The sequence below is a fragment of the Rhodnius prolixus genome, unplaced genomic scaffold (assembly GCF_049639745.1).
Source record: "Rhodnius prolixus isolate KJV_2025 unplaced genomic scaffold, Rpr scaffold_8, whole genome shotgun sequence".
NCBI lineage: Eukaryota > Metazoa > Arthropoda > Insecta > Hemiptera > Reduviidae > Rhodnius > Rhodnius prolixus.
Window position 1 is genome coordinate 82,093 of NW_027411593.1, and position 13,727 is coordinate 95,819.

At 31.5% G+C, this 13,727-nt stretch overlaps 2 protein-coding genes across 4 annotated transcripts in view; one reads left to right on the forward strand and one right to left on the reverse strand.

Annotated features, from left to right (window-relative positions):
* Nucleotides 1-11,464, forward strand: part of LOC141450628 (uncharacterized) — a 23,779-nt gene extending 12,315 nt beyond the window's left edge. For both annotated transcript variants that reach the window (XM_074121214.1, XM_074121213.1), the window contains exons 5-8: nt 1,485-1,715; nt 2,395-2,542; nt 9,120-9,189; nt 11,332-11,464. In XM_074121214.1, the coding sequence (XP_073977315.1) occupies nt 1,485-1,715; nt 2,395-2,542; nt 9,120-9,189; nt 11,332-11,357 (475 nt within the window). In that variant the 3' untranslated portion in view covers nt 11,358-11,464. The remainder of the gene's footprint in view (nt 1-1,484; nt 1,716-2,394; nt 2,543-9,119; nt 9,190-11,331) is intronic.
* The window catches only part of Sirt6 (sirtuin 6), a 7,617-nt gene continuing 5,300 nt past the window's right edge, over nt 11,411-13,727 (reverse strand). For both annotated transcript variants that reach the window (XM_074121217.1, XM_074121218.1), the window contains 3 exons: nt 13,131-13,304; nt 12,267-12,393; nt 11,411-11,896 (listed from right to left, as the gene is read on the reverse strand). In XM_074121217.1, the coding sequence (XP_073977318.1) occupies nt 11,630-11,896; nt 12,267-12,393; nt 13,131-13,304 (568 nt within the window). In that variant the 3' untranslated portion in view covers nt 11,411-11,629. The remainder of the gene's footprint in view (nt 11,897-12,266; nt 12,394-13,130; nt 13,305-13,727) is intronic.

A 13,727-nucleotide genomic window follows, 5' to 3' on the forward strand; every position in this document is an offset into this window, starting at 1 on the left:
ATGACCTATCGTGCGCTCTTCTTTCTCTTTGATAACAAGTTAAAAAATTGATATATGATTAATAAATACCAGATTTTGAAATGGCGCGTATGCGGGCAGGAATCTAAAATCAAGCCACATATTCTGAAACTAGAGGTGACGGGCAACAAATTTTTCCTCTACTATTTTTTGCTCAGATCAACCGTTTAAGCAAGAAATGCATTTGAGCCGTCTTAAAATGAACACCCTGTATATCAATATGTAAAATGAAACATATTGTTATTGGTACTGTTTTTAGAATAGTGTAATTTTAATTTTGCTATCAATTTGAATGCAGCCCCTCTTGATCTTGAGGCCCTAGGCTGAAGCCTAGTTAGCCTATAGGAAAATCCGGCCCTGGCTCCAACCAACCTCTATTTCAAAAAACCAACTGTGCAAACAATTTCATCTCACATAACCTAAAACTCACATCCACCCAATATCATCAGGACATATCAGAAAGTTCTAAAACAATTCTTCAACTCAACAACTACCCCCACAAACACATCAACCATGCCATCAAATCATACCACGAAAAACCCGGTCCAATCAACTCATCAAAAACAACAAACCTACAAACACAAAACGACACCAACCAATCCATAGAACCTAAAAAATATGCCTCACTACCATATGTACAACTACTCACAAACAAATTAAAAACATTACTACAGAACTCGACAAATACAACAGTTATTACAAAAAACACCAATAACACAAGAAGACAATTTTTTCTAATCTAAAAGACCGGACTGAAAAAGAAAAACAAATCTTATATACGAAATTGAATGTAAATACTGTCACAAAAAATATATAGGCGAAACATCACAGAACTTAAAAAAAAGACTGTACCAACACTCTTACGACACAAAACTAAAAAAAGAACACCACAGCACTTTCCTTACATAGCACAGAAAATCATCACACTTTCGATTTCACAAACACAAAGATACTTAAATCAGAAACCAACACACAAAAAAGGAAAGTGCTAGAAATGATATACATATGTATCTAAGACAGAAAGTCTAAATTTCAAAACTGATACCAACAATTTAAACAACATACGTATACGCCAACTTACTGCAAAATACTTGACAATTGGCAATACTGACTTCCTTACAACCAAACACATCACATCCAGTCCATGATCAGACAAGACAGAAGGCACACCAACCCTCTAATGACGTAAAACAGTATATTGTAAATTAGGTAAATATTTTTGTAAATTTTCGTTACATTATACATATTCATTGTAATATAATTAACTGGTAATATAATTGTTAACACACTGAAAATATGTTCCACAGCCCTGAAGATGACCTAGACTCTAGGTCGAAAGCTCGGCATAATAAAGTTTATAATGACTGAAACTGGCATTAATTTTTCATCCTATTGAAACTATGATTCAGTTATCAAAAATAATGAACAGTAATTTTTGCTTTATATAATTACATATCACTTTATAGAAAAAAAGTCACAAACAAAGATGATTATCAATTGGGCAATTCGAAATATGAAAGTGTACCATTGGATGAGGCAATCCAAGATACGAAATCCTTTGATATAATTGAAGTAAAGATTGGTGAAAATATAACAGTCAGTGGAGACACAAGCTCAGAGAAGTGCTATAATTCAAATGAAATTTCTGAATCAAGGATTGTGGACCACAACAACAAGGATAGTTCTAATAAAGAAAGGTTAGTGATCAAAATATGAAGACTGCTTTTTTAAATTTGAAGGTTAGAATGTTCTTAGAATATTGGCAGAACATATTTTGTATAGAAAATAATTTTTGAGGTTCCACACACTCAAAAGGAAGGACTTCCGGCCAGCTAGGCAAGTGGTGTATAAATTTTTTTTTAAAAAAATTAAAATATAATTTTGAGAATGTCAGTACATCAATTTGTATCTTACATCATTAATTAATTAGAAAAATAATTATTAGAAATATTGAAATTGTTCTAGTTAGTGCTTAATCTGGTCTGTAATGTGCTTGCAATGTTTGTTCTCCTCCTGGGTAAGTGCCTTTCATGGATGGATGTAAGATTTGTGCTAGAAGATGATTCTAAATTCGGTTACATATTCATGTTCAATTTCAGTTTAGAGTGTACTATCTTAAGTTTACACCATTGATGGAGTATTTTGTTATATGTTCAAATATGAGTGACAACTTAATAGAACATTGAGAGTGATGAAATAAGCTGAGTCAATTCCCGAGATATCTACACTTGAAAATTTATAACTTTGTATCTTTTATGTACGATTTTTAGTTACTGGCTTATAGATTATTAAGTAGATTTCATAGATTTTCTAAACCATTCGACTAGTACTTTTTATTTCGCATATCAGATGTGACTATTAATGCACATTTTGCAGGTACAATCGGTGTTTCATGAAAGTTAAAAGTGCTCTTCACTCAAGGCTAAGAGATGCAGGAGTTGATCCAAGTTGGACTACTATAACTGACAGTGTCTCTGAAAAAACGAATTCAGTGTTGGGTAATAGAAGAGTCAATTTGTGCAAGGTATACGAATTTATCTGTGTGACTACTTTTTAGCATTTACGAGTAATATAGGTGATATAGGCTTTATTGTCTTAGACTTAGCTTGTGTTGTGTAGTGTTGATTTTATTATGGTTGATGACACGAAAAAGAGTAACGTTCAATAACACCCAAATTTGACAATTTTTTTCAATTTTTCTATAAAGATAAAATTCGCAATTTTCTTTAAAGTATAAGTCAAATCCTCTTTTATGACTAATTTTTTTGCAAGAACATAGATTTGATAGATTTCGAGGAATACGTTGCTGAAAATGGGCAAAAACGGCAGTTTCAGAAAATGTTCTTTCGTTCTTGTTACCTTTTTTTTTAGTAAACAACGTAGCGCCTAAACGCGTGAACCGATTTTCATGAACGAGGTTTCATTCGATTCGAAATTTTATGTAGATGAGCCTTTGTAGACGCTGTACATCGAATGGGAAAGGAGTTAGCCCCATGTTTGTGAGGCCCCACCAAAATTATTATTACTAATAACTCTGTAAATCATAGCCCGATTTTGATAAAATTTGGCAGGATGAAAGGGTTAAGGCTCCCCTACTTACCAACTCCTTAACAAAAACTTACAGTTTAAAATGTTAAGTATAAGGGATGATTAAACGCCAAAAGGTACACAAATCAGCAAGTACCCAACATTTCATTCATGCTTAGTTGATATAATTTAAGTAATTTTGCTGCATTAACTTTTCCTTCACATTTTTTAGAATTTATTAGATGTCACAGACCCTTATGCTGGCCATTTTCATCTACAAAATATTTGTTCAAGTAGCACTGTAGATTGACTTTAATCTATAATAATCAAACTATTAATTACATGTTAAAAAGAAAACGTTATTAAAAATAAAAAAAATTATGAGGCTAAAAAAATTCACTTTTTTAAAAAATGCTTACACCAACATACATCAATGATTTTGTTTATTTTATTTATTTATTTTATTTTTAAATAAAAATCGTCGGTTTAAGTTCATTCTTCGATTGAAGTAATTGTTATTTTATGTAGTAGTCAAACGTTTATAATAATAGGTAATAATTATCTGGCTTAAACGCAAATAATATAGTTTTCTTCAATTCCATTCTCAATGTAGATGTTCTTCCCACAATGTTGTATGTATGTAATATAAAATAAATAAAATATGCATATTTTTAGGACAGTAATTATTCCAGTATTTTACTATAAGTAAAATTAGGGGGACTAAATTAAATTACAATGGAGAGATGAATGTTTAATAATCTACTTGTTATTAACTGTGAGTCATTTGTGCTCACGAATATTTCGGTAAGACGAATTCAAGACTGAAATATTGTTTTAGATCCTCCGTGATTCAAATTTAAACAGTAGCCGACTCTAACTTTGTCTTTTTCTACTTTAACAAACATGAATAAAGGGCATATTAAAGATAAATCAGAAGAATAATTTGGAATAGAGTTAAAATAAAGTACCTATTTAATAACGAAGATATAATAAACATTTTATCATAATTATAACAAAAAAATATTATAAACGAACTGGCCAGCATAAGGGTCTGTGACATCTAATAAAATTCTAAAAAATGTGAAGGAAAAGTTAATGCAGCAAAATTACTTAAATTATATCAACTAAGCATGAATGAAATGTTGGGTTCTTGCTGATTTGTGTACCTTTTGGCGTTTAATCAACCCTTATACTTAACATTTTAAACTGTAAGTTTTTGTTAAGGAGATTTTTGTACCTTTTGGATACATTTTCATTTTTGTCTATTTTGCAAAGTTACATATCTGCTTTACAGATTTTTTTAAAGTTTGGAATAAGCAATTCTATCATTATAACCTGTTAAGGTGACCGTAATTACCACCGGAGAGATCTTTGTAAAGAATGATTATAGTTGCGGTCCCTAAACCTCAATAACCATTCTTTTTTAGAAAGCGTTTTGAATAAAATAGTAAGGTATTTGTACGTAAATAGCAAAATTAAACTGCGATTTCAAAACTTCCTTTATGAGGAGTAAGAAAAATAAACTGTGATTACACTACTTTTCCTTCAAAGGCAAAGAGGACAGTTTTAATAAAGCAACGTTCTGCTCTTACACCTACTAAGGGGTAGTTTTGCAATCATTTAAAATTGTCATTTCGTGTTGTTGACTCCCATTTTTTGATGAAAACTGTCCGGTATGACAGTTGTATAAGGGTTGATCATCAAAAACTGCACGAAAAAGCGTAACGTTGAAAAACACCCAACTTTGACAATTTTTTTCTCTTTTTCTATAAAAGATAAAATTCCCAAATTTTCTTTAAATTATAGGGCAAACCCTCCTTTATAAATGTAATTTTTTTGCAACAACCCAGATCTAATAGGTTTCGAGAAAAAAGTTGCCAAAAATGAGCAAAAACGGCTTTTTCAAAAAATCTTCTTCTTCTTCTTCTTCTTCTTCTTCTTCTTCTTCTTCTTCTTCTTCTTCTTACCTTTTTTGTAAACAACGTAGCGCCTAAACGCGTGAACCGATTTTATATTTTATATTTTATATTTTATATTTAACCAAACATATATTTTTTATTTATTACTTATTTAATTACATTATCACTTAGTATGAAGGTTGGCTATAGTAGAATTTGGCGCGAAAAATATCGTTAGTATTTTTCCATTAATAACCAAAAAATTATAGATTCAATTGGAAAAATTACGTACAAGCATTAAAAAAAACCCTCCCCCGAACCATAACGAATGGTAACAATCGAGCCTTACCCCCCTCCCCCCTTGCGTTCGTTACGTAATTTAAGTACGGCCCCTAAACAACGTAGCGCCAAAACGCGTGAACCAATATTCATGAATGAGGTGTCATTCGATTCAGAATTTTATGTAGATGTGCCTTTTGGGGGTCTCGACGCTGTACATCGAATGGGAGAGGAGTTAGCCCCCTTTATGTAAGGCCCCCTCCAAAATTATTATTACTAATTACTCTGTAAATCTTGGCCCGATTTTGATAAAATATGGTAGGGTGATAGGGTTAGGGCTCCCCTACGTAACATTAAAGCGACGATCAGCTCTTACACTTTTTAAGGGGAAGTATAGCAATCGTTGCAAATTATCGACTCGTGAACCGATTTACATGAATGAAGGGTCATTCGAATCGAAATTTTGTACAGATTTGCACTTTAAAAGTCTCGACGCCGTGCCTCATAAGGAGGGGAGTTTGCCCCACTCAAATAAGGCCCTTTCTAAAACTATTATTACCAATATTTCTATAACGCTTGTCCGATTTTGATAAAATTCAGCTCGAATAAGTGGTTAAAGCTGCTCTACGTTGCTGATGCTCTTGCACCTACTAAGAGGAAGTACTGCAATCATTTAAATTATCAATGAGTGAACCGATTTAAATCAATGAATTGTCGTTCGATTAAAAGATCTTTGCCTATTTGCCTTTTAGGAAGAAGTACTGCAATCGTAGTTTATTTTTCTTACTCCTCTTAAAAGGAAGTACTGAAATCGCAGTTTAATTTTGCTATTTACGTACAAATACCTTCCTATGTTATTCAAAACGCTTTTTCAAAAAAATTGTTATTGAGGATGGTTTGGGGGAACGCAACTATAATAATTCTTTAAAAAGATCTCTCCATTGGTAGTTACGGTTCCGACTTAACACCTTATCAGATTATAATGATAGAATTGTTTATTCCAAATTTTAAAAAAATCTGTAAAGAAGATATGTAACTTTGTAAAATAAACAAAAAGGAAAATCTATCCAAAAGGTACAAAAATCTCCTTAACAAAAACTTACAGTTTAAAATGTTAAGTATATGGGTTGATTAAACGCCAAAAGGTACACAAATCAGCGAGTACCCAACATTTCATTAATACTTCATTAATAGTTAAGTAATTCTACTGCATTAATTTTCATTAATAAGTTATTTTTTAGAATTTATTAGATGTCACAGACCCTTATGCTGGCCACTTCATTTATAATATTTTTTTGTTATAATTATGATAAATCACATAAATATGTACATGCATGTTAAAGTAGAAAAAGACAAAGTTAGAGTAGGCTACTGTCTTGAATTCGTCTTACCGAAATATTCGTGAGCACAAATAACACACAGTTAATAACAAGTAGATTATTCAACAACAATTATTCATTTCTCAATTGTAATTTAATTTAGTCCCCCTAATTTTACTTATAGTAAAATATTGGAATAATTAGCTGCCCTAAAAATATGCATATCTTATTTACTTTATATTGCATATATACAACATTGTGGGATGAATACCTAGATTGAGAATGTAATTGAAGAAAACTATATTATTTGCGATAAAGCCAGATAATTATTACCTATCATTATAAACGTTTGACTACTACATAAAATAACAATTACTTTAATCGAAGAATGAACTTAAACCGACGATTTTTATTTAAAAATAAAAATAAATAAATAAAATAAACAAAATCATTGATGTAAGTTTTTTATAAATAGAAGTTTTGAATTTTTTAGCCTCATAATTTTTTTATATTTTTTATAACGTTTTTCTTTTTAACCTGTAATTAATAGTTTGATTATTATAAATAACTAGATATTACAGTCTATCTACAGTGCTACTTGAACATATATTTTGTAGACGAAAATGGCCAGCATAAGGGTCTGTGACATCTAATAAATTCTAAAAAATAACTTATTAATGAAAATTAATGCAGTAGAATTACTTAACTATTAATGAAGTATTAATGAAATGTTGGGTACTCGCTGATTTGTGTACCTTTTGGCGTTTAATCAACCCTTATACTTAACATTTTAAACTGTAAGTTTTTGTTAAGGAGATTTTAGTCTATAATTGATTAAAATTTCGCAATAATCTGATCAGCAGGAAGAGAGATATTGAGAGTTAAAGTTTGATTGAGTTTAAAACTATGAAAACTTTAACTTCAAATATCTCATAAACAACTGGTTCGTTTTGGTTTATATTTTACCAGTATATGGAGAATAGTATTGTCTATAATTGAGTAAAATAGCGTAATAATTTAATAAACAAACACAAAAATGGGAGGTGAAAGGGCCTTATAAAGTGAAATAGCCTAAGCCCTCTTTTCATATAAATCCAGCCCTGGGTATGGGAACCCATGGGATCTGCTACTCTTCGACGATGCTTGCGATAGTTACGAACTTTCAGATTAATAATTGAGGTCAACCACATCAAATCAGCCAAATTCAAATTAGAATAGAATATATAGAATAGAATAGAATAGCTTTATTGGATAAATATTTGTACAATCATATTACAAATTAAAAAGCTACTAAAAAACAAAAGCATTTTCGGCTTGGTAATTACCGTCAGCCTAGAGTTGCTGCTATATTTACATAACTGATAAAATAAAAAATAATAATAATAACAAAAAATAGGCAAAATTCAACTAAAACGTAATATTTCTTGATTTATTAGCTGTTATATTCAGCAATGAGAAAGGCCCGATACTTATAAGCGGTAATGTGGTAATAAAATAACTGTTTCCATCCTCCACCATTCAACAGGAATATGACTTCGGAAAGAGTTAGATACTTTTTCCCCAGCCATTTTATTCTATATTCGGTCAGTACTGGACAGACACCTACATAGTGATACAAATCCTCCTGTTCTTCTCTATTACACAGGGCACATAGTCTCTGTTGCTCTAATCTAATTACAATGTTATTAAGAGAGATTAATTGCCCACGTAATTTAAAGATCACTCTTATGAAGTTCAAGTTATTTACATCACTTATGTAGCGCCTGCCTCCTGGATCCAGCATAAGATCTTTATATAGATAATGGAATCTGGACTCATTTGCCCTCTCAACTATCGCATTCCGAAATTCTGTTTTAAGGTTAGCAAGAATGTCATCTAAATTAATGTCATCATAATGTGAAAAAGTAACACCATACTTGGTGCACAAATCAAGGTTATCCTTGTGCCAATAAATATTATATTTAATTATCTCCTGTGCGAGGATTCTCGGCAATCTCGTATTCGGCATTGCAAACACTTTCTTTAAATAATCAAAATGAAGCTGCAAAGTGTAGAAGTAAATCGGCAGAAAATCAGATTCGAGGTAAGCTATATATCGAGGGGTATGGACTGGTAGTGAAAACAGTTTCTTTATAAAAAATAGATTTAACTTTTCTACTTCCTCGAAATTTTGATGGCCCCACACCTGACCTGCGTAACAAATAACTGAACGCACTGCCAAATTCAAATTAGCGTGTACCGTGGATAAAAAACGAAAACTAAAACAGCTCTTCGAAGAATTATGTGGCCTAAGCGGTATTGGCTTAGAAATTCACGTTTTAGTAATGCTTCGTTGTTTGACACATCTATCCATGGTATACCCGCTGCACTATCAGAAGCTAGAGAGCACTCAGGTAAGAACATTCTGGCGCAAACTGATTGCAAGGGAAATTTTATTACCACATAAAATTTGAGGCTCACGACCGCAGCTGTATGCATTGGTCCTGGATAAGAGTGTATCTTGACTCCCATTTTGTTTACATTTTTATATCTATTTTAAATGGTCAATAAAACAGCACAATTATATGTTACATTTCAGGAAATTCCAGGATTCATGACAATGCGAGCTATGCTGGACAATACAGTAGAGCAAATTTTACAAGGAAGAGGTGGGTAAAAATTCAATATTTATTTGTACGTTTTAAACAATAAATAGATTCTTTTTATAACGATTCTTTGACATCAATGGCCCTTATAATGTTTCCTACAAAAAAGTCATAGTGAAATTAATCATTTGATTGGGAGGATTCATGTTCAAACCTATTTATCCTTTATTTCATTGGTTCAAATAGGGAGAGGGTAGGCGTTGAATATCTTTGTCTGGATAAGTTGTTTCTGTTAAATTTTATAAGTAAATTATACGATATAATACCCATTTTTAAAAATAAATATATGGTGTCTTTAGAATGTATCATAGATATATGCATAAAAAGGTCAACAAATTCTTGTGGAGTCAATTTTTGATAGCAAGAAAGTGACTTCAATGTATATTTTAATTGGAGTAACGAAATTTAGATGTACAGACTAATCAATCATACAAACTAATTATTGATACCAAATAAATTCGTCTTCAGGCACTCCAAAACTTTTTCTGATAAAAATCTAAATTTTTCTGTGGGAATAGAATAATTCTCTTTTAGCCCTCGCTTGTGCTTTTCTCAGAAGATTCTGCTGTCGGTAGCTTGTAGATAGATGGATGTATAGGACATTGTGGTCATTATGGTTATCAATGCATTTGATATTTCTTAGATACGTTTTAGTAATGCTTCGTTGTTTGACACATCTATTGTGATGAATGTAGTTCTGACTTTGCTTAATGCAGATTCCCAGTACGTTTCCGCCATATAATTACTTATAATTTAATTACTAAAAAGTACGACCGTTCCAATTACACACTTAATTTGGCGCTTAGTCGCGCCTGAATACATTAGCAAATACTTTACTTTTTTTTTTTACAGCTATCACCATTATTTAGTAACTTTTTTTTTAGTAACGTTTTTTCATGCACAGCCGGCTTCCGGATAGTGTTCTCTCGTTACTAATAACACTACCTATCACCGGACATTGAGCTGTAAGAAGCTCCTAGGATGAGAAAATCCTAGTGCCAGCAGCTGGTTTCGAGCCCATGATCTTTGCGTTGGAATCCAGTATTCGCTAACCACTCAATTAATTCCTTCCTTGATTATTTAGTCTCCAATCCATCACAAGACTTAAGTACAAAATTACAACCTCATTTCATTTCTTTCGTCCATCGTATCATGTTTAAATACCAGTGGTCTCGCAATTTTCTCTTTTTAATTATTAAGGAATGTGTTGCTATCCGCTCGTAGAGAATTGTAGCGTCTTAAAAGCTGTCAGAGTTACTTATGACAGAGTGGAAGCGCGATAAGACTCAGTTCCTTCGAAAAGTTCTATTTAGATTCAAGTTTGATATATCTAAAGACACTATGGATGATAATGTGCTGTTATTTGTGTAAGAAAGAAAGGATGGTAAAATTTAATGATTTGCGAAGGGATGAATAAAAAAGAACATTTTACCGCTGACAGACATACTCTTGCATACATATAAATTACATTACATTCGGACATACATGTGCACTTATGTATTTAGCATCAACAGAAGAATAAAAAAAAAATCTCAAATTGGATCAAAGCAAATTAACTTTTACACCAGAGAAAAGAGGTCTAAATTACAATAGTACCCCGTTTGTTAAAAAACTTCGGCGAGGAAGGTAATTAGCGCAATATGCTCCAAAAGTGGTATATTTTGCTAAACAATTGACCGTGAAAAAAAAGGAGTCTTAAATTACTCCATAAGTGATTAGTTTTTTAAAATAACTGTAAGGTGAAAGTAATGTAAATAAAGTACCAAGTTTAAAATATAGAGGGTAGAGACCCCCTGAGAAAGTTCCGAAACCGAATTAAATCATGAGAAATACTCACGAGTCCTATTTCACTCAGCATTTCCTATCACTAATTTCCTACCGACCATAAAACGTCTATCCTCTTAAGCTTCTTAGGAAAGAAGCGCAGAATCCGGTCAGAAGCTTTGAAATTCTAGTGGACAGCATCTATCTGGTAGCTACGCTTCATCTTACCATTCAAACAAATCGAGATTTACTATGGATCGTCACATGCGGAGCCCTTCATCATGCTATTACTTACTTTTCCACTTGTAAAGCATATTCTGTTCTAGTATTTTAAAGATTTTTTGCGAAAATTTAACAAAATAACAATTTCTTTTATTGCAGGAAAAAAAAGTAGCACAATGCTTTAGTACGAAGAGGTTTGAGGATTTCATTTTGATAATGCAGTAGAATAAAACAAATATTTCTCTCTTTGATTTGTTACTTCGACCAACAAAGAATAAACTTTAATACATTATTCAGTACATTATAATTTTGTTAAGTTTCAAAACCCGAGAATTATCTCTTCATGCTCAATACAAATAGAAGTGATAATAATAAAAATACATTTCACTCACAGACATTTGTTAGTTACATATTTATTTTTTTCAAAGAGAAAAAATAAGAGCTAAATATTAGCCAATCACTTTAATAAGATGTTTTCCATCTTTTCCAACTTTACTTTATTGCAGATAATCGATGATTTCCTTTTCAATGCTAAACAGTGTGTTTGATAAATGTGTTGCATTTCTTTAACACTACTATCAGGAATGGTCCAACTTATTAAATCTGTACTACGCGTGGGATCCTTATCAACGTTGTAGGCTGGTAATTTTAAATCTAAAAATTCAAGCAACCTGACCATCACATCGTCCACATATGTATTTATAATTAGATCAGCTCTTCTGTCCTGCGATTACAAACCATAACTGGATTAATAAAGTTTTTAATAAGTAAAGGTCAAAAACAAATATTTCAAATATTACGAAAAAAGAAGCAATCAAGAAGTTGTTTCCGTCCATGAACGCTGGGAATTATATAAATTTTTTACTATAGCTGTAAAAATGAAGCAATTACTTGAGATAAAATCTATTAAAAAAACTTCTTCGTTCTAATGAGAAAAAAAAAACATCTCTCACTTTAGGAAGTTCAATGCAATTATGAGTTTGAGTTTAATCTCTTTCATCAGATAAAACAACTTAGCTAAGATTTTGCAAAAAAATAATGTTCCTAATTCATTCAATACTATTTTCATAATGTTAATAAAATGGCATACTTACATGTTTGGTAGGCTGTAAATTACAGATAACCATTTTCCCTGACTCATTTTTTTTAGTGTATAAAGGTAAATTACCACTTGGTACAATCTGTAGAGTCGTACCTAAACAAATACTGATATCTGCAATACTGAAAATTATTTTGGAATGATTATAAATGTACAAAACGAAATAATACAATTTTAAATGCTTTATTTAATAAATTAAAAACCCCTCAAAAAACACATTATAACTTCAGAAGACTACACTGCAGAATTTAAGTGGATAAAACATAAACTGGACTTATTTTTTACTCTGCAACCGGTCTTCCTAAAAACTTATTCATGTTCAAACTAATTTCAAGATGTAACTCAAAATGTTTCTTCGAACTCGAATTTTAGCAATATATTTAGTCTCTTTCTTAGAGATCACACCAAACATTAAACGAAATAGTTTTTTTAGAGTATACTCAAATATTTCAAAACGTTTAGATCAGTATTCATGCAATGCATCTATTAAGATATGAGTAGGAGCTATGTTCAAGAAAATTTCAACGGAGAAAAATCCCATCATTTAAATGCTTCTTACTTTTGACTAATTTTGATTGCTTTGAAATTTAAAGTAGAGCTTCGGATCGTACTCTAAAATATTTTTTCTGTACCAATTATGCCTGCGACACCTCCCGCTATCTACTAAACATTATTTAAATCTCCGTCGGATATTAGCTTAAACAGCTAATAAATCGAATCTTTTAAGGAAGTTTCTAATATTGAAACTTCAGGGGCAGCAATGTTCCACACTATTATATTGCTTTTTTTTTTACTGTACCCTTCGGTTACATCTGTATCCGTATTTGAAAACGATCTTATTTAAAAAGTTGAAACAAACCTAGAATGGTAGTCAGCCATTTTTAAATCTTTCTCGGGCAAATCATGTTCCCAGTCAAGAATAGTATCGTAAAGTTTTCCTCGACAAGCACGTCCATTCACTTTGGTGGATGGGCAAGGAACATTAAGACATTTCTGGCCGACAGAGGATGTTGCACTTTTGCGGACATATTGTCTGAAACAGTCATCAAACATTTTCACCCACAATTATACAAATAAAAAATGAATAGAAAAATTTTATTTTTGTATGAGTTGCAAAAGAAATTATCATTATCTTCGAAAAAACAGGTATCTTGGATTTATTTATCAGGATTATTAACAGTACAGCAACTTTGGCTTTAAAAATTTTTAAAAAAACTAATCTATTGAGTCCTAATCATTGTATTCCGGCTTACTAATGTTAGAGCTAAGAGTTTGTCTGACTATTCTCTTAATCCAAACCAATTGAACACTGCTTCTGATCTCAGAATTTTGTCCAGGTTCTGAGAATATTCCGTCCTCTATTATAGAAAATGAAAAAAAAAATTAAATATTCGGAGGTTGTATGCCTTCCCGATATCATGGTTGAAATTAAAGAAAAGCTGTGGTGACTGGGACT